Genomic DNA, 26,317 nt, shown 5'->3' on the forward strand with positions numbered 1-26,317 from the left:
AAAGAAGCAGGTTTAGTGGCTTAAGACACTTTGTTTCCTGATCCCCCCGATTCGATCATAGTTATTAACTGTTCTCAATTCCCTTTCCTAAAAGTTTTATTTCAATATACATACCCTTATCTCCATATCTAATGCTTTCATTATAAACGAAAATGTGTGGATTAATGAATACATTTACATCTTGCCTAGACTATTACAATAGCTTCCTAAATGGTCTCTGTACCTTCAAATTTGTCCCTTTTCTAATCCATCTATAATGTCACTTAGGATTGCTCAAAACACCTTTGTGCTCTATTTGCATGGAATGCCCTTCCCCATTTCCACCTTGCAAATTTCTGTCATTCTTCAAGATCCAGCTGAAACATTATTATTTATTTGATGCCTGATAATCAGCAGGTAATAAAAGCTTAATTAACATTGATTAATTGTATGAAGTAAGGTTTGGGAAGAGATACCACAGTGTGAAGGGCCCCTCAAAAGCTGGGTTTGTAAATTTAAAACAGGGTCAGTTAAGGCAGCTGCATGGTTTACTGTACTTTTTGCTCTACATTTAAAATGTCTTACACATGACAGGTAGAAAATCTGTCTGAATAAAGCAGAGATGCATATTCAGTATCTATATTAAAAGATAGTCAACTAAATTGTCCGTTAACAATGTGTTTAACTCAAAAATTATTTTCTCATGAAATATCTATATAGTAATTAATTCAATTAAGATTGCTTGAATTGATTGCTAGAAGAAATGCCTCAAATTACCTCTATTTGTTATTATAGAACTAACTTTTAAAAGTATCAATCTATTCTATTAACTTTGAATATTCTCAAAATTACATAAATAAATCCCATATAATCAGCATTATTTTTTCCTATATACATTTAATATATACTTACTAGAACAGTAATAATGGGTAGACAGCAAAAATACAAATTATATAGTTACAAAAATTCCAATGAATTAAAATCTAGTGTACAAAAAACAATATTCTTAACAATACACACTTCTATTCTAGCTGGAATCACGTGGCTAACTAGATGCCAAATAGTAGACTACTTGAAAATCCAATTAACTGATAGACTATATTTACCATGGTAAATTCTCTTTAAACCTGTTGAACATTCTCAAATTAAAATATATAAGCTAATTTTTTATTCTGTTTGTCAAGCCTTCGTTTTTCACATTATTTTCATACCTTAATTGCTTCTCAGTCTCAAAATTAATGTTTGAAAAACAAAAAAATTATTTCCACTGTTTCTCAACTAGACTTAGTACTCACCTGTCATCAGTACTCTGCTCATCATGTAAGAGTCGCTCTTTATTTAACCCTATCTTCTCAAGCTCATGAGTTAATTTTTCAAGATCATTATTCATTTGTTGAGTCTTCAGCTTTTCACTCACCAAATCCTTATTTTAAAAGTAATGCAAAACTCACATGAGTGTTATGAACATAAACATCCAAGAAATTCAGCCAAGATTCCAACTACCACCATCCAGGAATACATACAATTTAAACCAGGAAAGACAGAAATGCTGTTGCTGAGCTTCTCCTTTATCAATAAAAAAGTTAGGCAACAAAATTATCACCTAGTTCAAAGAGTATTGTTTTCCTTCTTTTAGCTTGCTAATAGTTCGTTTTAACTTTTTAGTGTTTAAAAACTAAAAGGAGAAACTTGTACTTGTGATTACACACCTTAGGCTTGAAAACTGTGGGGAAAACAACACATATCCATTAACTTAATAATGAACTAGAACCTTATTGCACATTTCTTCCTATGAATATATGTTGGATATAACACCCTTCTCCCACCACAAGCACCCCTCTCCCAGTGGAAGAGGCCTAAAATATTGAACTGAATAACCAGGGGGAATTCTTAGAGATGGGACCAGGAACCTATTGTTCATGTCTGTAAGACTGTAGAACAACAGAAAGAAAAAAAAAAAAAAAAAAGAAAAAGAAAGGATAATAATGGTCTCTTCCCAATGCCTCTTTAGCAGAAAGGCATATTTCCCAATGTGAGCTTCTGCCAGAATGCCAACTAAGATATTTTTCAATTGAACTTAAAGGGTTATCATATATAGTATAGCATAGGGATACCAAGAGCCAAGCATGCTATCTCCTGAGCTATACCAACAATTTATTGCCAATCTACTCATAAATTTCAGAATTCTTTTCAACACACAGATCCAACCAACTACCAATTGTTCAACGTTGACCTTTAAATTCAATCTGATTTGCATTCTGTAGCTTAGAAGTCAAAATTCAAGGGGCTTTGAAGTCTGAAAGATCTGGATTTAAATCCAGGAATCCAAATCTACCATTGTGGTCTTAAGTAAGTTACTTAATGTCTCTGAACCTCAGTTTTCTAATCTAATGGAGATAACACCTATAAAGGATTGGCTGTAAAAACTGTCCAGTATTTGGCACATTCAATAATTAGTAGCTATCACATTCAGTAACAGTTTTGATCAAAGGTTTGAATATTACTCTGAAATAAAAGTATAAAATTATAATGTAATAAATAAGTCAGATAATACATGGAAACCTTATTATTACAATTTCTTTAAAAATACAATTTATATTTACTCCTTAGTTTAACAAAAGTAGGAAACTTGGAAACTGCTTCTAATTCTAAATTTCTACTTTGAACCATAAATAGATGATGCAAATTACTGCAATAAAAGTTAAAGAGCCCTGAGTTAAAAATATAAAAAATATTTGTCTGAAATTTAAGTAACTATATTTACCTCTCGTAATGTAACTAAAGTTTTTATATCAATAGTTGCTCTTTTCACAAGCTCCTTATTTTCTTTCTCTAATTCTTTCAGACGAATGCAGGATTCTTTATAAATACCAATCTCTTTGAAAAGGGTTTTGTTTTCTTTTTCCAAATTTCCAATTTTCACATTATTTTCTTCTAACGTGGTATCTTTTATTTCTGCTTGTTGTCGGAGTCTCTTATTTTCCTTCTCCAGTTGTTTCTTATCCTTTTCCAGTTGAGAAGTCTCTTGTTCTAATGATTTGTTTTCTTTTTCTAGCTGTTCTAGTCTTTTGCTAGATATTTTTAACTCTTCTAGGTTTTTTTGCAATGTTTGATTTTCCATCTCTAAGTCTTGTAGTTCACTTTCCAACTGCTGAATTTTTTTATTGCTGTTTTCTAGAGCTTTCTGTAGCCTTTGATTTTCTGTATCTAAACCCTGGTAGCTAACCTCTAAGCGTTCTGTTTTCTTGAAAGATGCTTTCATGAGCTCTAAACCTTTCTTAAGTTGTTCTTTTTCACTTTCCAGTTCTTTGTTTTCTAATTGTAGCTGAGCCATTTTCATGCTTGCACACTTTAAAGATTCTACATTCCTTCGCAGTTCTAAGTTTTCCTCATCAAGCTGGGAATTCTCTTTCTCTAGGGATTCTAACTGAAAAGTAAGGTTTTTAAAGCTATCCAATGTTTTTTTATATTTCCTATTTTCTCTTTCCAGCTCTGAATTTTCTTGTTCTAAGGCCTCAATTTTTTCACAAGTAATTTTTAAATTGGTTATCTTTTTCTGTAACAATTCATTTTCTTTTTCAAGATGATGTAACTCATTTTCAAGTTCTTCTGCTCGTTCTCCTTTTTCTTTATAATGTTCCAATTCTTTTCTGATTTGCCTTTTTTCAAATTCAATCTTGCTTAGCTTGCTACTGGTTTCCTTGATAGATTCATGGAGAATTTTATTTTCTTTTTCAATGTCTTTCACCCTTGCTTCAGCACTTATCTGGGAGCGCTGCCTTAAGGAGGACACAGTTTGATTCAGATGTTCATTTTCCTGTTCCAATATTTTAATCTAATTTAAAAAAAAGAAAGGAGAAAATTTAAAATTTAACTGAACATGAACTAAATATTTTAACTTACATAGTTTTCCCCCCGCCAAAAACTAACAGGGAAATCACACCATAAAAAGGTGCTAAGGGCTTCCCTGGTGGCGTAGTGGTTGGGAGTCCGTCTGCCGATGAGGGGGACATGGGTTCATGCCCCGGTCTGGCAAGATGCCGCGGAGTGGCTGGGTCTGTGAGCCATGGCCTCTAGGCCTGCACATCCGGAGCCTGTGCTCCGCAACGGGAGAGGCCACAACAGTGAGAGGCCCGCATACCACAAAAAAAAAAAAAAGGTGCTAAAACCGTCTACCTTAATTTTAATTCCAACAAAAATTTACTGAGAGATCACCATGTACATATACTGACAAGTCTTTAAAGTTGACATCTTTAGGGAATCCATAATGTAAAGGAATGGTTAAAAGAAATGTATTGAATATTAATCAAAATGATCTTCAGATCATTTATGGTTACATAATTTAAATTCAAATATGAGTATAGGTGAAATGTACATACATATCTTCTTGAAGATACAAGCCTTTACGTTCATTCAATAGATTTTGCAATGAATATACACAGTGAGTCTTCAGTAAATACACTATTTGCTCTATGTGCATGTATATTGGTGTGTATTTATTCCCTAAAAGAATTCTAATTTTGAAACATCAAAATAACAAAATCTCTGGTACATTTTAAAACTAGTCCATCCAATTTATACCATGGCCTACTGTAATGGTTCTTAAAATTCGGTGTGTAAAACAATCCCGAGAACCTTGTAAAAGTAGAGATTCATACTTAGCTCTAGAATTTTTCTTCTGTAGCTCTATGGAAATCTGTATTTTTATAGGTGGCCTGAGGACTATACCTAGATAATACAAAACAAATCATTTGGCTGCTTTTTTTTTTTTTTTTCCTTTTTGGCCACACCGTGCAGCATGCAGGGTGTGGGATCTCAGTTCCCTGACCAGGGATCAAACCCATGACCCCTGCAGTGTAAGCACAAAGTCCTAACCACTGGACTGTCAGATAAGTCCCCATTTTACGTCTAAAAATTAGAAAATTTAAAACAGCCAGTCACTTAATCTATTCAATTCTCAGTTTCCTGAAGCATAAAATGAGAATAACCAATAAACACTTGAAAGCAAGTATGAAAATATCCAAGATATGTGCTGCGACCACTTGTCCCTCCTTAGTGGGATCAGAGTAGAGCTGCATTTCACCCCAACTTCATTCAGGGACTTTAAAATCTGCAGTTCTATTCCAATGACACTTGAAAGCAATTCAAACACAGGTACCACAAAATTTTATACTAGATAATTATTAAGCACACTGGCAATTTAAAAAATTCTAAGCTTTCCCTTCAACTTTCCTAAAATGTATGGGATAGAAAATGAGGTAAAACCATAGTTATCTTAAAATCTAAAAAATTCTAAAATATTTCCATTTAACGTTATTATGAACATTTTGCACAAGCTTTAAAATAACTTGTGTTAATAAATTTTAAAATATGTTGCTTAATAGGAAATTTAAGAACCTGTCTCTCTGAATTTTCTCTAAGTGTTTCAATTGTTTTTTCAAGCTGAGCTTTCTCCTTCATTAGATCCTTGCTTAAATTCTGACAATTCTGAAGACTTTGCTTTTCTTGAATAATCTCATTTTCAAGAATTTCAACCTGGAGAAAATGAAACCACAAAACAATATATCATTAAATATTTCACAATAGTGGAAACATGTAAAAACAAAAGCTAATCATTGAATAAAGGATAGAACACAGTTTTAATACTCAAATGGTAAAATTTAAGAATTTCATAGAAAAATTCAAGTACTGATAACATTCCAAGCTAATTTTAGCAGCTGTATAAAATGTACAGAACATGACTATCTTTCTTATCCTCTGCATCTTTGAGAGCAAAGTTCTACTTCTAAACACAAACATAACTAAATACATACACACATGCCATATGAAGAATGTACAAATCTTATTGAAAACTCTCTTGCTTGAATGGATTTGTAAAGTGAAATTTTAATTAGTCAAGGAATTTCAGCGCTCAATAAGGAAAAGATGAGAAAATGAGGAAACAAGAAGGGACTTGGATTAAAATAAAAAGAGAAAGAAAAAAGGAGACTACTAGAGAAAAATAAGGTCTGAACAAAACTCCAGAAAATAAATTATGTTTAAATTTATTATGAATTACACATTTTAAAGATATAATAAAGTATGAGGTTAATAAATATGAAAAAGCAAATTCAACTTCAAAATATACCAAACTATTGATTTCCCATTATATAACATATTCAAACCAGGTAATAAAAAATATAAAGAAGATTTGGGTATGTAAAATACTCCACTTCAAGTTTAAATATTACTTAAATCCTTATATTAATAGTAAGGAACTCTAAGAAATAATATCTCAAAAGCATCAAGTCACAAATCTAATCCAATAACTCAATTCAACATTAATTTATACAATCAGGAAACTTTAAGCTATTAATAACTAATCTGGTTCTCCCATTATTGATTGAAATATATGGATAGTAGTTATTTATTTAAATGCATCTGTTGTGTTATGGAATTCAAGTGAAACATTCAGCTTACAAAAGATATACAATGAATTGATCAAAAATTGCTGGAATCATAAGAATTTACTAATTAGACTTTAAAGCTAATTTCAAAATCAAATTTCCAGATACAATTATAGTGACAACAAAAATAAAACTGTTCCAAATTCTAAATAGCCACTCTTACTTTAACACTATATTTATTGTGAAATACTTATTAAGATTATTTGGTTAATGAACTAAAGATGATGCAAAGACGTTTTAAGAGAGTAAAAGTCTTGCAAGAAAATCAGAGTCTAGTCTACCTGTATTATCAAAGGCAGTAGTTCTCAGAGCATGGCTCCAAAACAGCAGGATGAGCATCCCCTAGGAACTTGTTGGAAATGAGAATTCTTAGCCCCCACCCCAGACCTACCAAATGACAAGCCCCGGGCATAGAGCTCAGCAATTTGTACCTTAACAATTCCTGAAAGTGATTCTGACGCACACCTGTTCAAAACTACTGGTCTAAAAATTAGAGGGATTTTCATAACCGAGTCTAGAAACCCAGGATCCATCGAAGGAAAAACTAGACATGGCTGACTACAAATAGAAATAAAAATTAATTCATAAGGACACATGTATAAGAATATTTATTACAGTATTGTTCACAGTGACCAAGAACTGGAAACAAAAATGAAAGCACATTTTAGAGAGTATATGTGATGGGAGGGGTTCATAATAAAAATATCAGGTATGCTTTTATAATATGATTTCTATTTATGTATAGTGTGTGTGTGTGTGTGTGTGTGTGTGTGTGTGTGTGTATGTGTGTGGCCAGAAAGATATGCAAAAATAAATTACTTGGTCTAACTGTCCCACAATTGGAAAACAGAATATCTTAGCGATATTGCAGGTTTGGATCCAGACCACTGCAATAAAACAAATACCGCAATTAAATGAGTCACATGAGGGCTTCCCTGGTGGCGCAGTGGTTGAGAGTCCGCCTGCCGATGCAGGGGACACGGGTTTGTGCCCCGGTCCGGGAAGATCCCATATGCCGCAGAGCGGCTGGGCCTGTGAGCCATGGCCGCTAAGCCTGCACGTCCGGAGCCTGTGCTCCGCAACGGGAGAGGCCACAACAGTGAGGGGCCCGCGTACCGGAAAAAAAAAAAAATAAATAAATAAAAAACAAAGAGTCACATGAATTTTACGGTTTCCCAGTGCATATAGAAGCTGTGTTTACACTACACTGTAGTTTATTAAGTGTGCAATAACATTATGTCTAAAAAAACAATGTACACACTTTCAAATACTTTACTGCTAAAAATGTTAACCATCATCTGAACCTTCAGCAAATCATAATCTTTTTGCTGGCGGAGGGTCTTGCCTAGTCGTTGATGGTTGCTGACTGACCAGCGTAGTAGTTGCTGAAGGTTGGGGTGACTATGCAATTTCTTATGCGTTGACTGACTCTTCCTTTCATGAATGATTTCTCTGTAGCATGCAATGCCATTTAACAGCATCAGAATATTTTTCAAAATTGGAGTCACTTCTCTTAAACATTGCCACTGCTTTATCAACTTTATGTAATATTCTAAGTCCTTTATTATCATTTCAACTATCTTCACAGCATCTTCACCAGTAGATTCCATCTCAAGAAACCACTTTCTTTGCTAACACATAAGAAGCAACTCCTGGGCTTCCCTGGTGGCGCAGTGGTTGAGAGTCCGCCTGCCGATGCAGGGGACACGGGTTCGTGCCCCGGTCCGGGAGGATCCTGCATGCTGCGGAGCGGCTGGGCCCGAGAGCCATGGCCGCTGAGCCTGTGCGTCCGGAGCCTGTGCTCCGTAATGGGAGAGGCCATAACGGTGAGAGGCCCGCGTACCACACACACACACACACACACACAAATCAAGTAATATCAAAAAAAAAAAAAAAGAAGCAACTCCTAATCTATTAAAGTTCTATCATGAGAGTGCAGCAATTCAGTCACATCTTCAGGCTCCATTTCTGATTCTGGTTCTCTTGCTATTTCCTCCACATCTGCAAAACTTCCTCCACTGAAGTCCTGAACCCCTCCAAGTCATCCATGAGGGTCAGAATCAACTTCTTTCAAACTCTTATTAATGTTGTTACTTTGACCTCTTCCCATGAATCGCAAATGTTCTTAATGGCATCTAGAATGGTGAATCCTTTCCAGAATGTTTTCAATTGACTTTGCCCAGATCCATCAGAGGAATCACCTTCTATGGCACCTATAGCCTTACAGAATATATTTCTTAAAGAATAAGACTTGAAAGTCGAACTTACTCCTTGATCCATGTGTTGCAGAATGGATGTTGTCTTAGTGGGCATGAAAACATGAATCTCATTTGAAGTCTACACCAGAGCTCTTAGGTGACCAGGTGCATTGTCAATGATCGGCAGTATTTTGAAAGAAATTTTTGTTTGAGCAGTAAGGTCTCAAAAGTGGGCTTAGAATAGTCAGTAAATCATATTATAAACAGATGTGCTGTCACCCAGGCTTTGTTGTTCCACTGAGACAGCACAGGGAAAGTAGATTAAGCAGAATTCTTAAGGGCCCTAGAATTTTTGGAATGGTAAATGAGCACTGACTTCAATTTCAAGCCACCAGCTGCATTAGCCCCTTACCAAGAGAGTCAGGCTGTTCTCTGAAGCTTTGAACCTAGGCACTGACTTACCCTCTCTAGCTATGGAAGTCTTAGATGGCATCTTCTTCCAATAGAAGGCTGTTGTGACTACGCTGAAAATCTACTGTTTAGTGTAGCCACCTTAATTAATTATATTAACTAGATATTCTGGATAATTAAATACAGCTTCTACATCAGCACTTGCTGCTTCCTGTTGTACTTTTATGTTATGTAGACAGCTTCTTTCCTTCAATCTCACAAACCAACCTCTTCAAGGTTCAAGCTTTTCTTCTGAAGCTTCCTCACCTCTCTCAGCCTTCAAAGAATCAAAGAGAGGGCATTGCTCTGGATTAGGCTTTGGCTTAAGGGAATTTTGTGGCTGGCATGTCTTCTATCCAGACTACTAAAACTTTCTCCATATCAGCAATAATGCTCTTTCACTTTCTTATCATTCATATATTCACTGGAGTAGCACTTTTAATTCCCTTCAAGAACTTTTTCTTTGAATGCACAACTTGGCTAACTGGTGCAGGAGGCCTATCTCTCAGCCTGTCTTGGCTTTCAACACGCCTTCTTCACTAAGCTTAATCATTTCTAGCTTTTGATTTAAAGTGAGAGACGTGCAACACTTCCTTTCACTTGAACACAGAGGCCACTGTAGGTTATTAACTGGCCTAATTTCAATATTGTTTGTCTCAGGGAATATGGAGGGCCAAGGAGAAGGAGAGAGACGGGGGACTCACCAGTCAGTGGAGAAGTCAGAACACACACACCATTTATGGGTTAAGTTCACTATCTTACATGGGTGCAGTCTGTGGCGCCCCCAGACAATTACAATACTAACATCAAAGATCACTGATTAGACATCACCATAAAAAATACAATAACAATGAAAGAGTTTGAAATATTGTGAAAATTACCAAAATGTGACACAGAGACACGAAGTAATAAGCAAACGCTGTTAGAAAAATGGTTCTGATAGATTTGTCTGAAGCAGGGCTGCCTTAAACTTTCAAGCTATAAAAACCAAAACTATCTGTGAAGTGGAGTAAAATGCAATAAAAAAAAAGGTACACTTGTATTTCTTTTCAAAGTCTAGTTAAAATTCAGGTTTCATAATCCCTAAATTGTGGTCTCTAAATACCACTTCCCACTAAAAGGAACAAGCACTTTTTGGAGAAATAGCTGTTTTCAGGACTGAGGCAGGAAATGTTTAAGAGAACACTTTGTCATGGTAGAAAGCAAGGAAGCTCTCCAGGAGTGCTAAGGTCATGTCATAAGGATTCAGGAAGCAGCTTAAAGAGTTGGGAGAGTAAGAAAAATAAATACAGTGTATTAAAATACTTTAAATATTTTTAAATCCATGAGTTCATAACAACACTAAAACAAACAACAAACTCACTCATTAACTATCTCAGGAGGATATGAGAGAACTGATTCATTACTAGGAAACTGGTAAATAAAGGTAAAGAATCAAACATTCATCCTACTTTACCCCTAAGAGCTGTTCTCAGAGTAACCAGTGGTGTTTTTTTTTTTTTAAACCAATAGTTTTTAAAAAGAAAAGTTTTTTCTTATAGAAATACTCCAGCTACCAAATTAAGAAGGGATGATATAATATCAAGATTTTGTAACCTCTGATTAATTCAGGGATCTAAGCAAATGATTTTCTATGACAACTAACATCACAGAAAGAGAGACAACCAGACATGTGCCCCCTGTTTGAGGTTTCTTCAATAGAAAAATTGCTAGGAAAGAAGAGTCAATCTATAGACTAAAAAAGACTTAAGGGACACATCAACTGATTGAATGTAATATTTTTTAAAAATCTTAATAGATTTGGAAAAATTTAAATGCTGGCCCCAAACTATGATTTTTTAAGTGTGATAATGTCACTGTTCTTTTTCAAAAAAAATTCCTTACTTTTTAGAGATTTATACTGAGATATTTATTGGTGAAATAGTACGACATCTAGGATTTACTTCAAAATCATCTAGTGGCTGTTAGGAGAGTATCAAGGGTAGAAGTAAGACTGGCTATAAGTTAATAATTATTGAAGCTGAATGAATGAGTCTAGAGCTGAATGAGTTCATTCACTTCACATTTATTTAAGTTTGAAATTTTATATAATAAGTTAAAATAATATTGAGGGTACACTAAAAGTTGGAAAATAAATGTTCTATCTCAGTGCTATTTATTTATACTTTTACATATACTTTTTTACATTACATTAAATATTAATTTTTATTTACCTTCTTACTTAGTCTTTGATTTTCTTTTTCAATTTTCAGGATTTTGGAAGTGGTGCCTTCTGCAGAATCCATAGTACTCCGAAGCTCTTCTACAGTTTTTGTCAAACTCTGATTTTCCATCTCCAATTTCAACAACCTACTTGATGTCAATTCATTTACCTCATGGCCCAAGGATTTCTGTGGTGCTATAATATTGAAAAATACATCACTGGTAAAACTATGTTTACTCCTCACTATTTAAAATATTTAGTGTAAATACACTAAATCACCCGGTCCTTAACTTTATAAAAAATTTATAAAGTTACGCAAGATAGACACAATAAGAAAAGAGATATAAAATACAGGTAAATATTGAATTTCTAATGCATCCATAAGCATTCTAGTGAAAAAAAAAAGTACAAAATTTAGACTGAAGTGACTAGACTTTCAGTTCCAGTTCCATGAGAAATTAACTTTAACCTCAATGACTCGTAGGTTACTTTGACAAAATATAGTTATTACCCTGTGTATCTAATAGAGTCACTGTGTGACTCAAATAAGAAGTATAAAGCATATCCTACGTCACACTTTCAAAGATAAAGGAAAACAGTTTGAGGGGGAAAAAATCCTAATCCAATTCTGAGAAAGGCAATACAGTACTATACACTGGTCACTTTGAAAAAGTCTTTCTCTAAATGAAGAATCCTGGCTAATTACGTATAAACAGCAACATGCAGTCCATTCTGCCAACAGAAATCATCTTTCTAAGTAGCTTTCAGCATTCTATTTTTTAAAATATGAAAACTGAGTTTCGACTTCTGTAAATGATGCTCTCCAGTAAGCCAAAAATAATTATTTTTAATAACCCTATAACAGACTCATTAAATATTTTGATGATATAAAAATATTAGGATTTACAAATGAAATAAGACACTTAGAATTTATTTTGAAATCCTAGACTTCAGGAAGGGAAATAAACAGAAATACAGGAGGGAACTTCTGGGTCTGTCTACTTTTGCGTACGTTTGAAATCCTCCATTATAAAAAGCAAAGAAACACACACACACAAACATGTAGCCACACAAGTCATACACTCTTTTAAAAATGAGGTAGAGTAAAATATCCCCTAGATTTTAAGTAAAGAAAGCCTCAATTCTTATTTCAAGCTTTTGTTCTAGTCAGCACATTGTTAATCTCTTATTAAAAGCTAGTATACTAGGTAGTCATTGACTTTTTATAAATTCCTTTAGTTGTCCCAGTCTTCTTAAGTACAACTCTAAAGTCATGCATTTCAATTAAACAAGATCAGGCTACAAAACATATGCCTTAATAAAGCTTTCAATACTACATGCTTTGAGGAAGCTTCCAGTCAGACTACAAAGACTTTAAAAGGATACTTACGACACATTTTTAACATGGAAGATTGTCTACGTTATATTCTTAGATGAAAAAAGGAACCTTAATTGTATATACACACTGATCTGATGATATAAAAAATAACCCTGTGTAGGAAAATTCTAGAAGCAAATTTTGTGAAATGTAAAAGGCAAGAATTATTAGTGACTTTGATTTCCTTCTTTATCTTTTTCCAGAGTTTGCAAATTTTCTAGAAAGTCCCTTGTATAGTTAAAAAAAAACTATGCCACACTAAATGAATTTTATGTTCTATGACCCCAGCAAAACAACTGTGATATAATGATAATAATAATAAAAAACACTCAAATGCTTACTATTTACTAGGCACAGTTCTAAAGGGCTTCATTAACAAATTCAACCCTCACAACAACCCTGTAAGATAGTACTTACTATTATTATCCCCACTTAACAGGTGAGAAAACTCGTAACAGTGTAATTTTAACTGTTGTAGTAGAAAACATTTAAGTCTGAATTGTTTTCTTTGTAACTCAATTCACATGGAATACAGTAAAAAAGTTCCACAAATATTTTAAGTAACACATCCCAGCAAATGCATTCTCAGCTGAACATAATCACTTACTATGAAGTCAATTTACATGGGGTGCCAGAATCCGGAATTAGGTTCTCAAGAGTAAAATTAGGAAAAGCCTAGTAGTAATAAATATGATGAGTCATCTGTAGAAATAACTTCTTTAAGCGCCAGGTTATAAGCTCTTTCAGACCTTATGTCTACCTCACCACTATATCCTCAGGGCCTGGTATAATATTTAATACATGTCTGCTGAAGGAAGAAAAACAGGTATAATAATCTAAATACTGGGTAACTAAGGAATTAGGGAACGAGTCTAATTCAAATAAATGTGACCTGGGTATAATTTCAATAAAGTATTGTATAGCAGTATTAGCAAACTCAAAGCTTTAACACAAAAAGCTACATTGTATGTGTGTGCCCCAGCTTTAATAAAGAGGACAAGTTAATGTGGAGCCTAGGGAAATAGAGCCAAAAGTTAAAAATTTATCTGGGGTCTTCATTACCTCCAGGGTATAAATGGTAGGTATAATCCCCAAATCCAACATACTGATGAAAGTAGCCATAAAGATCCTTAACTTGCTTTATTCTGGCTACATATTCACCAAAGAATATTCCCACTGCATTCTGATTTCCTATTTAGGTTTGCCTAAAGTCAAAGAACATGGTGACCAGCTAATGACTTTTCTTTTCTATTTAGTAGATGGCTGTATCTCTCAAAATAAATTAATAAAATGATATCCCAGTTTATTGTGATATGAACATGAAATTGTGCCTAAACAACTGATTGAAACTGCTACTGCACTCAAAGTTGAGTTGTAATACATGCAAAGATAAGGACCAGACCCAGGCATATGGAAATTAACACATTACTCTGTGAAATTCTATCTAGAGAGATATGTGGCCTTTTGCGACATCTCCAACCAGGGAAAATAAAGAACAGCAATGAAATATCCAGAAATGTAAGCATAAATACAATTTCATTTATTCATTCATCCATTTAAATAAAAAAAGAGTATTGGAAATACCTTCAGAAAGTTCACTAGTTCTGGATATTTGTTCCAGCTCCCAGCCAAGATGTAATGATTCGTCCATACTTTGTTTCTGTGCCATTTCCAAAGTCATATTTTCTTCCATTAATTCTTCAATCTTTTTTCTATCCATATCACGCTCCTTTTTAATTGGCAGGGAGTAGGGAGAGAAAAGAAAGCTAAGAAACAGTACAATTTCAAGCTAATATTTTATTACTTATAACTTTCATTTATCAGAAACTGTATAATGAGATAAATTGTGAGTTCCTTAAAATTTTCACAATTTGAAGCTAGTAATCAATTATAATTATTACTGCCAGTCACTAAACTGATCAGGTCTCTGACATCTTTTTTTTTTTTTTCGGTACGTGGGCCTCTCACTGTTGTGGCCTCTCCCATTGCGGAGCACAGGCTCTGGATGCGCAGGCTCAGCGGCCATGGCTCACGGGCCCAGCGGCTCCGCGGCATGTGGGATCTTCCTGGACCGGGGCACGAACCCGTGTCCCTTGCATTGGCAGGCGGACTCTCCACCATTGCGCCACCAGGGAAGCCCTCTGACATCTTTTTATAGTGATCTTTGGGGACACTGAAAACACCTCTTCATAGTCATTATATTGTTTTAATGATATAACAAATGATTTCTGACCCAATGATAAATTTTAGCAAATAGTTGTATTTCTATATTCTAAAGGAGTGTTTGCACAATGGCTTATTAGGGTTTTCTGAAAAGCAGTAGTCAAAATTAATAAATAATACCCCTCTGTAACAAAAGCAGAAATTTCTACTACTTCTGAATTCATATAAAATTGGAAGCATCTAATTTATTTAGCTATCTCTTCTCTGTTAAGGCCTTAAGGACACTAAGCAACCTTGTCACTATAGGGAAATCAGATAAATCTTAGAATTTTTACTTACAGGCCATGTAATAAATCTATCTTATAATACGTACCATTTCCATATCATGCAGTTTAGCCTTCAGTTGTAAATTTTCTTTTTCTAATTCATGTAATTTATCAGAACGAGCTCGAGTTCCTTCTAATTGGTCTTCCAACATGGTTTTTGTTTCTAATAAAACTTGATTGTCTTCTTTTAATTCCTGTAAACGTTTCAAGTAGGCTTTATTTGTCACAAATACATTAATATGTTAATCTTTAAAGCTCTGAAACATAAAAATTCTTTATTATAAAGTAAGACATTAAGCGATCTTTATCAACAGTTCTATGCAAGAGTAAAGCTACTGAATAACAGAAACATAGTTGGTTTCATTTTATTTCCCAGAATTTAAGTTATTATATAAACAAAATACTCAGGACTTACATTAGGATGAATAATACTACTCTAATTTCACATGAAATTGTCAGGGTATATTTAAATTCCTTAGTCACAAGGATAAGGAACTCAGTGTAAGTAGTCTTCCAGATATTTAAGACACCAATTGCCATAGAATCAGGGCTTAATTTATTTACTGAAATAGATTTAGGTTTCTCTCTACTTGAAAGTGAAGAATTTGGGGTTTTTGAGTAAAATACCAAGACTTGAATTAAGACTCACAGAATCATAAACCAAGGCTTTATCAATAAATATTTTATATAAACATCTTTAAACTCCTACGTATGTTTTGAAGACATGTTCACAAATCTATATTGCTAAGTTTAAGCCTACAGTTTATAAGCTGAAGTCAAGAGAAAGTATATTAAAACAGTGGCATCCATGAGGATCCCTTAATAGTGCCATGCATACGCTTATTTAAACAATTAACAAAGAACAAATATACACCTTATCTTTGCACTCTATTGGGTCTATTTTCTGGTAACATTCAGGCTAAGTTCTAACTTTCTCTTATAATGTTTTCATTTCCTGATTTAGCATACTCCTTCTTTCTTATCCCCATATTAAAACTGACCAAAATCTCCTGTTTACAGACAATGAAGAAATCACGGAGAAAGGAAAGAAGAATGTCAAAAAGCAAGGATTTTCAAATTCTTGCTGTCAAACTCAACATCATGTAACACAGAACTGCAACCATTAACTAAGAAAAATTGTTTTTTCTACTTTGTTCATACATATATATAAAAAGAGAAGACAAATGGGGGTGGGAGGGAAGAGAGAGAGAGAGAGAGAGAGAGAGAGAGAGAGAGAGAGAGAGAGAGAGAGGTGGGGGGAGGGGCAGAGAGAGAGAGAGAGGGAGACAGATATTGATTTCCCCTTCATTGATTCTAATTTAGTATTCTGAATTAAGCAGCAATCAGAAATGTGTTTCACACTCACTTCTAGGAACAAGTTAGAAATTAGTAGAGATATATACTTTATTGCGATTTCAAAAGTGTTCACTACATGTAATACTAAATGAAGGAATGAAAGAAGAGCCCCAAAGAATGCAATAAAATGAATAGCATCCAAAAATCCCTTTTTACAAGTCTAAATAATATGCTAATCTATCATAAAATAAACACCTGATGCTATTTACAGTTTGCTCAATGTTTCCAGAGTTCCTTACTTTTATTAAAGTGCATTTTAAATGCATTTTGAAAAATCATAATACTTCTAAAGAAAAGAACTGTGAATGGTTTAAATTACATAACATACCTCAACTCTTGCCTTATAAAATTCAATATCATGTAGCCTCTCTTTGTATCTGCTAACTTCACTTTCAAGCTTATCAACTCTGACAGCCTTCTCCCGAAGCGCATCTAATTCATCTCGATACATTCTTGCAGAACGAGCATCCGAAAGCAAATTCATGTTCTAAATATAAACACATATTAATATTTAAAATATTATTTTCTATTTTCAAATTGATAATCCTTGGGTTGTACTATTTGAAGAATTTACCAAAAAAACACACAAAAAAACAATGACTTGTGTACTTTTTTTTGGCCGTGCCCTGTGGCATGTAGGATCTTAGCTCTCCGACCAGGGATCAAACCCATGTCCCCTGCATTGGAAGCCCAGAGTCTTAACCACTGGACTACCAGGGAAGTCCCTGACTTGTGTACTTTATTATTATTATTTTAAAATTATTTATTTGCACCAGGTCTTCATTGTGGGAGGCGGGCTCCTTAGTTGCATTTCGCCAGCTCCTTAGTTGCGGCACATGAGGTCCTTAGCTGTGGCATGCAAACTGTTAGTTGTGGCATGCGTGTGGGATCTAGTTCCCTGACCAGGGATTGAACCCAGGCCCCCTGCATTGGGAGCGCAGAGTCTCATCCACTGCACCACCAGGGAAGTCCTTGACTTGTATACTTTAAAAGTGTGATCTTTGTAGGACGAGGAGGCCAAGTAGTTAAGGCGATGGACTGCGAAAAATGTAAATTCAATGGTATATAAATTACACCTTAATTATTTTTTTTAAATGGGGAGATAAAAAAGCCTTTTTTTAAACCAAGAATATACATTTTAAACATATATGTTTCTAGGGACTTCCCTGGTGGTCCAGTGCCTAAGACTCCATGCTCCCAATGCAAGGGGAGCGGGTTTGATCCCTGGTCAGAGAACTAGATTCCACATGCTGCAACTAAGAGTTCGCATGCTGCAACTAAAGATCCCAAATGCAGCAATGAAGATCCTGCACATGGCAATGAAGATCCTGAATGCCACAACTAATACTCAGTGCAGCTAAATAAATAAATGAATATTAAAAAAAATAATAAAATTAAAAAAAATATGTTTCTATACAAAAATAAAAGCATATACTGTATAAAAACTTTTATATATAATGTTCTCCATTAAGAATGTAAAAAATATTCAGGATATTTTAAAGTAAGTAAACCTCTCCTCAACATAACCATTTGCAATGAATTTAAGGTGAAAAGTTAACTTTAAAATGCCAGATAGTAAAAACACAGAAAAGGCAAACTCTTACAAAAGTCGATCATTAGTTACTTTAGAGAAATAATGTTTCTATCCAGACATGTTACCAAAATCCTGCTGAGTTGTTTGTTTGTTTGTTTGTTTGTTTTTCCGGTACGCGGGCCTCTCATTGTTAAGGCCTCTCCCGCTGCGGAGCGCAGGCTCCGGACGCACAGGCTCAGCGGCCATGGCTCATGGGTCTAGCCGCTCCACAGCATGTGGGATCTTCCCGGACCGGGGCACGAATCCGTGTCCTCTGCATCGGCAGGCGGACTCTCAACCACTGCACCACCAGGGAAGCCCATGCTGAGTTTTTAATACTTTCACATGAATGATTACTTGCATATGATTAGTGCATATCTTTATGCCATTTGAAATAAGTATTAAAATTCAACCTTTTTAAAGCCCTCTTGTAATCCTTTGAGTAGCAGTAATCAAAGTGCGATCCAGGGAAATCTGTGGGTCCCTGAAACCCTTCCAGGGAATTCATGAGGTCAAAACTATTTTCATAATAATACTAAGACAGTACTTGCTGTTTTCACTCTCATTCTCTCATGAAGGGACAGTGGAGTTTTCCAGAGGCTACATACATAGAATGTGATATCTTAACAGATTGAATGCAGAAATATTCAATAGATATGAGAATCTGGTAGTCTTCAATTAATCCAGGCATTTAAAAAAGATTTGCAAAAAATATAAAAGACTACTATTCTTCTAATTTTTTTTTTGTTTTGGAAAAGAGTGGTTAATTACTATATAATTTTTATGTTAACATAGAGTCGATTGAGTATTATTTTTAAATGAATTAATAAATACTTTTAAAATTCTTAGTTTTGATTTCAAATATAGTAAATTCCAGTAAAGAGAACACACATTAAATAACCCTCATTAATCTTTAAGAGTAAAGAAGGGTCTTGAGACCAAAAAGATTGAGAACCACAATTTTAGATGGAACACAAATACAAAAAAACCCTGCTACCAAGAAGTGGAATAGCAGCAACAGCAAACCTAAAACTAAAAATTATGATCCCTAGATTCATTCATCTAGAAAGTTCCCAGTTTATGATTCCACAAGTGAAATGTTCCCTGAATTTAAAATGGCAGGTTAGGTGAAGTAAGGAGAAGAAATAATTATCCAGCCTTACCCCAATCCTTACCATTTATGGGTTAAAGAAGACCTCTTGTACTACCTCTAAATGAAAACGAAACATTACAGAGTAATTAAAAGAAGCAAATTCTTAAACAGTCTTGGTTCAAGATGAAAAAACACAAAGCATTAGAAAAATAAAAATAGTATTTAAAAAAGTAAAAGTTTGGATCTTATTTAGTAGAAACAGTGAAAAATTAAAAAGCATTCTGTCATATATAAGGTTAACATAAAGCACCATCAGACAGCAGAGACCTAGAGGTGTTCCAGCTTCCAAGCCCACAGAAGCCAATACATAAAAAAGAGAAACCTGGAACTGGGCCAGTCCTAAGAGTCTCCTGGAATCTTAGCAAAGTTTGAATAGAACTAATAGAGAAAAAAGAAAACTCCAAAGACCTTTCTAGTTTTGATTCCTAGTTTTGGTTGTGGCATTTTTGAAGAGAGAAACACTGAAAAAGTCATTGGATCTCATGAAACCTCAGGAAGCAGTAAGGCAAATGTTATATATTATAAGGAGAAAAATCAATTTCCAATTGATCCTATATAATAAAAGTTCCAGGTACAAACCTCTTGTTGCAGCCTTTTTAGTTCTATTTCCATTTGCTCAAGTTCTTGTTTACAGTCCAACAACTGTTCAGTCTTTTCCTCCCTTAAATGCAAAAAATATTTATTGAATAATAAACTTAATGCTTTGAAAACTATGATCATCATCTGTATCAATACAAATTTATTATCATTACTAAACATCTAGTTTAACATAGTACTGGCCATAACCCCAACCTAGGGGAAAAGATAAAGAAATTGGTATTAGGAATTTATATGACTGGATGTCATGATACTCTCCCTTAAAGTTCTCCAAAGGCTAAGAACCTCAGTGACTAATGTCCTCATAGTTCATAAGGTAGCTTCTCTCTCTTCATCTGTTCTGCCATCCCCCAATTCTCACTCTCCTTTAGCTCTTTCTCCCTCTCTGCCTAGTCAAAGACAAATAAGCTGGAAGAGTTTTTATGAAAGGCAATATTATCTGGGTCTGAGACTTCTAACAGTCTCCAAACTATTTTTTTTAATAAATTTATTTATTTATTTTTGGCTGTGTTGGGTCTTAGTTGCTGCGCGCGGGCTTTCTCTAGCTGTGGCGAGCGGGGGTTCTCTTTGTTGTGGTGTGTGGGCTTCTCATTGCTGTGGCTTCTCTTGTTACGGAGCACAGGCTCTACGCGCGCAGGTTTCAGTAGTTGTGGCTCGGGGGGCTCTAGAGCGCAGGCTCAGTAGTTGTGGCTTGCGGGCTTAGTTGCTCCGTGGCATGTGGGATCTTCCTGCACCAGGGCTAGAACCCGTGTCTCCTGAATTGGCAGGCAGATTCTTAACCACTGCGCCACCAGGGAAGCCCCAAACTATTTTCAACATTTACAACGACCTAAAGAAAATGATACACTGCCACAGATACCTAATACATTTTTGACCGGAAACGTATTACAGCTACAGGAGTTAGTTTCTGCAAAAATCCCCCTGCTAAAATCTTTATCTCTATTGGTTTCTTCCCTGTAGTCCAGACATCTTTGTATTTCTCCTACTACACACTTTTTTCTTTTTAAATTGCTTTACTTCTAACTCCCATTTTCTATCTCCCCTCCAGAGCCAAGCTTCTCAAAGTTAAGTCTCCACTCACTATCTCTACTTGTCCATCTTCTGTTCTTAAATAATAAAAAGTAAATGTTCATTATGTAAAACAATCTGTTTCTAACATCTTATACCTGCTTAGGTTTAAAATTTTTTTTCACCAGAAAAATTTTTTATTGAAGTATACTTGACATACAATGTTACGTAAGTTATGGATATACACTACAGTGATTCAAAATTTTTAAAAGTTATACTCCATAAAATATTGGCTATATTCCCTGTGCTGTACACAATATATCCTGTAGCTTACTTTATACATAAGTTGTACCTCTTAATCCCCTACTCTTATACTGCCCCTCCCGCTTCCCTCTCTACCAATTGGTAACCACTGGTTTGTTCCCTATATCTATGAGTCTGTTTCTTTCTTGTTACATTCATTAGTTTGTTTTATTTTTTAGATTCCACATATAAGTGACATCACACAGTATTTGTCTTTCTCTGTCTGACTTATTTCACTTAGCATAATACCCTCCAAGTCCATCCATGTTGTTTTAAATGGCAACATTTCATTTTTTATGGCTGCGTAGCACTCCATTCTATGTATACATACCGCATGTTCTTTTTTTAAACATCTTTATTGGAGTATAACTGCTTTACAGTGGTGTTAGTTTCTGCTTTATAACAAAGTGAATCAGTTATACATATACATATATCCCCATATCTCCTCCCTCTTGTGTCTCCCTCCCTCCCACCCTCCCTATCCCACCCCTCTAGGTGCTCACAAAGCACTGAGCTAATCTCCCTGAGCTATGCAGCTGCTTCCCACTAGCTATCTATTTTACATTTGGTAGTGTATATATGTTCATGCCACTCTCTCACTTTGTCCCAGCTTACCCTCCCCCTCCCCATATCCTCAAGTCCATTCTCTAGTAGGTATGCGTCTTTATTCCAGTCTTGCCCCTAGGTTCATGACCACTTTTTTTTTGGTTTGGAGATTCCATATATATGTATTAGCATACAGTATTTGTTTTTCTCTTTCTGACTTACTTCACTCTGTATGACAGACTCTAGGTCCATCCACCTCACTACAAATGACTCAATTTCGTTTCTTTATATGGCTGAGAAATATTCCATTGTATATATGTGCCACATCTTCTTTATCCATTCATCTGTTGATGGACACTTAGGTTGCTTCCATGTCCTGGCTATTATAAACAGAGCTACAATGAACATTGTGGTACATGAATCTTCTTTTTGAATTACGGTTTTCTCAGGGTATATGCCCAGTAGTGGGATTGCTGGGTCATATGGTAGTTCTATTTTTAGTTTTTTAAGGAACTTCCATACTGTTCTCCACAGTGGCTGTATCAATTTACATTCCCACCAACAGTGCAAGAGGGTTCCCTTTTCTCCACACCCTCTCCAGCATATATTGTTTGTAGATTTTTTGAGGATGGCCATTCTGACCGGTGTGAGATGACATCTCATTGTGGCTTTGATTTGCATTTCTCTAATGATTAATGATGTTCAGCATTCTTTCACGTGTTTGTTGACAATCTGTACATCTTCTTTGGAGAAATGTCTATTTAGGCCTTCTGCCCATTTGTGGACTGGGTTGTTTGTTTTTGTGATATTGAGCTGCATAAACTGCTTGTAAATTTTGGAGATTAATCCTCTGTCAGTTGCTTCATTTGTAAATATTTTCTCCCATTGTGAGGTTTGTCTTTTCGTCTTGTTTATGGTTTCCTTTGCTGTGCAAAAGCTTTTGAGTTTCATTAGGTCATTAGTTTATTTTTGTTTTTATTTCCATTTCTCTAGGAGGTGGGTCAGAAAGGATCTTGCTGTGATTTATGTCATAGAATGTTCTCCTATGCTTTCCTCTAAGAGTTTGATAGTGTCTGGCCTTACATTTAGGTCTTTAATCCATTCTGAGTTTATTTTTGTGTATGGTGTTAGGGAGTGTTCTAATTACATTCTTTTACATGTAGCTGTCCAGTTTTCCCAGCACCACTTATTGAAGAGGCTGTCTTTTCTCCACTGTATATTCTTGCCTCCTTTATGAAAGATAAGGTGACCATATATGCGTGGGTTTATCTCTGGGATTTCTATCCTGTCCCATTGACCTATATTTCTGTTTTTGTGCCAGTACCATACTGTCTTGATTACTGCAGCATTGTAGTATACTCTGAAGTCTGGGAGACTGATTCCTCCAGCTCTGCTTTTCTTTCTCAAGATTGCTTTGGCTATTCGGGGTCTTTTGTGTTTCCATACAAACTGTGAAATTTTTTGTTCTAGTTCTGTGAAAAATGCCATTGGTAGTTTGATAGGGATTGCACTGAATCTGTAGATTGCTTTGGGTAGTATAGTCATTTTCACAATGTTGATTCTTCCAATCCACGAACATGGTATATCTGTCCCTCTGTTTGTATAATCTTTAATTTCTTTCATCAGTGTCTTATAGTTTTCTGCATACATGTCTTTTGTCTCCTTAGGTAGGTTTATTCCTAGATATTTTATTCTTTTTGTTCCAAGGGTAAAAGGGAGTGTTTTCTTAATTGCATTTTCAGATTTTTCATCATTAGTGTATAGGAATGCAAGAGATTTCTGTGCATTAATTTTGTATCCTTCTACTTTACCAAATTCATTGATGAACTCTAGTACTTTTCTGTTAGCACCTTTAGGATTCTCTATGTGTAGTATCATGTCATCTGCAAACAGTGACAGCCTTACTTCTTCTTTTCCGATTTGTATTCCTTTTATTTCTTTTTCTTCTCTAACTGCTGTGGCTAAAACTTCCCAATCTATGTTGAATAAGAGTGGTGAGAGTGGGCAACCGTGTCTTGCTCCTAATCTTAGTGGAAATGGTTTCAGTTTTTCACCATTGAGAACGATGTTGGCTGTGGGTTTGTCACATATGTCCTTTATTATGTTCAGGTAAGTTCCCTCTATGTCTACTTTCTGGAGGGTTTTTATCATAAATGGGTGTTGAATTTTGTTGAAAGCTTTTTCTGCATCTATTGAGATGATCATATGGTTTTTCTTCTTCAGTTTGTTAATATGGTGTATCACATTGATTGATTTGCGTATATTGAAGAATCTTTGCATTCCTGGGGTAAACCCCACTTGATCATGGTGTATGATTCTTTTAATGTGCTGTTCGATTTTTGCTAGTATTTTGTTGAGGATTTTTGCATCTATGTTCATCAGTGATATTGACCTGTAATTTTCTTTCTTTGTGACATCTTTGTCTGGTTTTGGTATCAGGGTGATGGTGGCCTTGTAGAATGAGTTTGGGAGTGTTCCTCCCTCTGCTATATTTTGGAAGAGTTTGAGAAGGATAGGTGTTAGCTCTTCTCTAAATGTTTGATAGAGTATGCCTGTGAAGCCCTCTGGTGCTGGGCTTTTGTTTGTTGGAAGATTTTTAACCACAGTTTCAATTTCAGTGCTTGTGATTGGTCTGTTCATATTTTCTATTTCTTCCTGGTTCAGTCTTGGAAGTTTGTGCATTTCTAAGAATTTGTCCATTTCTTCCAGGTTGTCCATTTTATTGGCATATAGTTGCTTGCAGTTATCTCTCATGATCCTTTGTATTTCTGCAGTGTCAGTTGTTACTTCTTTTTCATTTCTAATTCTCTTGATTTGAGTCTTCTCCCTTTTTTTCTTTATGAGTCTGGCTAATGGTTTATCAATTTTGTTTATCTTCTCAAAGAACCAACTTTTAGTTTTATTGATCTTTGCTATCGTTTCCTTCATTTCTTTTTCATTTATTTCAGATCTAATCTTTATGATTTCTTTCCTTCTAACTTTGGGTTTTTTTTTTTCTTCTTTCTCTAATTGCTTTAGGTGTAAGGTTAGGTTGTTTATTTGAGATGTTTCTCGTGTCTTAAGGTAGGACTGTATTGCTATGAACTTCCCTCTTAGAACTGCTTTTACTGCATCCCATAGGTTTTGTGTCTTCGTGTTTTCATCATCATTTGTTTCTAGGTATTTTTTTATTTCCTCTTTGATTTCTTCAGTGATCACTTCGTTATTAAGTAGTGTATTGTTTAGCTTCCATGTGTTTGTTTTTTTTACAGACTTTTTCCTGTAATTGATATCTAGTCTCATAGCACTGTGGTCAGACAAGATACCTGATACGATTTCAATTTTCTTAAATTTACCAAGGCTTGATTTGTGACCCAAGACATGATCTATCCTGGAGGATGTTCCATGAGCACTTGAGAAGAAAGTGTATTCTGTTGTTTTCGGATGGAATGTCCTGTAAATATCAATTAAGTCCATCTTCTTTAATGTATCATTTAAAGCTTGTGTTTCCTTATTTATTTTTATTTTGGATGATCTGTCCATTGGTGAAAGTGGGGTGTTAAAGTCCCTACTATTATTGTGTTACTGTCGATTTTCCTTTTTATGGCCGTTAGTATTTGCCTTATGTACTGAGGTGCTCCTATGTTGGGTGCATAAATATTTACAATTGTTATATCTTCTTCTTAGATTGATCCCTTGATCATTATGTAGTGTCCTTCTTTTTCTCTTGCAACAGTCTTTGTTTTAAAGTCTATTTTGTCTGATATGAGAATTGCTACTGCAGCTTTCTTTTGATTTCCATTTGCATGGAATATCTTTTTCCATCCCCTCACTTTCAGTCTGTATGTGTCCCTAGGTCTGAAGTGGGTCTCTTGTAGACAGCATATATACGGGTCTTGTTTTTGTATCCATTCAGCCAGTCTATGTCTTTTGGTTGGAGCATTTAATCCATTTACATTTAAGGTAATTATCGATATGTATGTTCCTATTCCCATTTTCTTAATTGTTTAGGGTTTGTTATTGTAGGTCTTTTCTTTCTCTTGTGTTTATACCACATATTCTTAATCCATTCATCTGTTGATGGACACTTAGGTTGCTACCATGTCTTGGCAAGTGTAAATAATGCTACTATGAACACTGGGGTGCATGTATCTTTTTGAACACTACATTAACAAACTGAAGAAGAAAAACCATATGATCATCTTGATAGATGCAGAAAAAGCTTTTGACGAAACTCAACACCCATTTTGAATAAAAACTCTGCAGAAAGTGGGCATAGAGGGACCATACCGCAATATAATAAAGGCTATATATGACAAACCCACAGCTAAAATCATACTCAGTGGTGATAAGCTGAAAGCATTTCCATGAAGATCAATAGTAAGACAAGGATGTCCACTCTCACCACTTTTATTCAACATAGTATTGAAGTCCTAGCCACAGCAGATAAGAAAAAGAAATAAAAGGAATCCAAATTGGCAAGGAAGAATGAAAACCCTCACTATTGGGAGATGACATGACACTATGGATGAAAGTGAGCAGGACCCTGTGGGACCCTCCCAGGTGCAAGTCCTTTTCGTGTCCCTTGTTTCTTGTTTGTAGGAAATAGGCTTCATTCAGCCTCCTGACATTCCCTGAGTTCCAAAGGGCAGATTCAAA

At 35.1% G+C, this 26,317-nt stretch overlaps 1 protein-coding gene across 5 annotated transcripts in view; it reads right to left on the reverse strand.

Moving 5' to 3' along the window:
* CCDC88A (coiled-coil domain containing 88A) overlaps nucleotides 1–26,317 on the reverse strand; it is a 125,952-nt gene that overhangs the window by 36,355 nt on the left and 63,280 nt on the right. For all 5 annotated transcript variants that reach the window (XM_032652632.1, XM_032652633.1, XM_032652631.1 and 2 more), the window contains exons 9-16: nucleotides 19,805–19,886; nucleotides 16,828–16,986; nucleotides 15,191–15,337; nucleotides 14,239–14,383; nucleotides 11,287–11,471; nucleotides 5,377–5,514; nucleotides 2,744–3,814; nucleotides 1,275–1,402 (exon numbers count right to left, since the gene is read on the reverse strand). In XM_032652632.1, the coding sequence (XP_032508523.1) occupies nucleotides 1,275–1,402; nucleotides 2,744–3,814; nucleotides 5,377–5,514; nucleotides 11,287–11,471; nucleotides 14,239–14,383; nucleotides 15,191–15,337; nucleotides 16,828–16,986; nucleotides 19,805–19,886 (2,055 nt within the window). The remainder of the gene's footprint in view (nucleotides 1–1,274; nucleotides 1,403–2,743; nucleotides 3,815–5,376; nucleotides 5,515–11,286; nucleotides 11,472–14,238; nucleotides 14,384–15,190; nucleotides 15,338–16,827; nucleotides 16,987–19,804; nucleotides 19,887–26,317) is intronic.

This window comes from Phocoena sinus, chromosome 13, assembly GCF_008692025.1.
Source record: "Phocoena sinus isolate mPhoSin1 chromosome 13, mPhoSin1.pri, whole genome shotgun sequence".
Taxonomy (NCBI): domain Eukaryota; kingdom Metazoa; phylum Chordata; class Mammalia; order Artiodactyla; family Phocoenidae; genus Phocoena; species Phocoena sinus.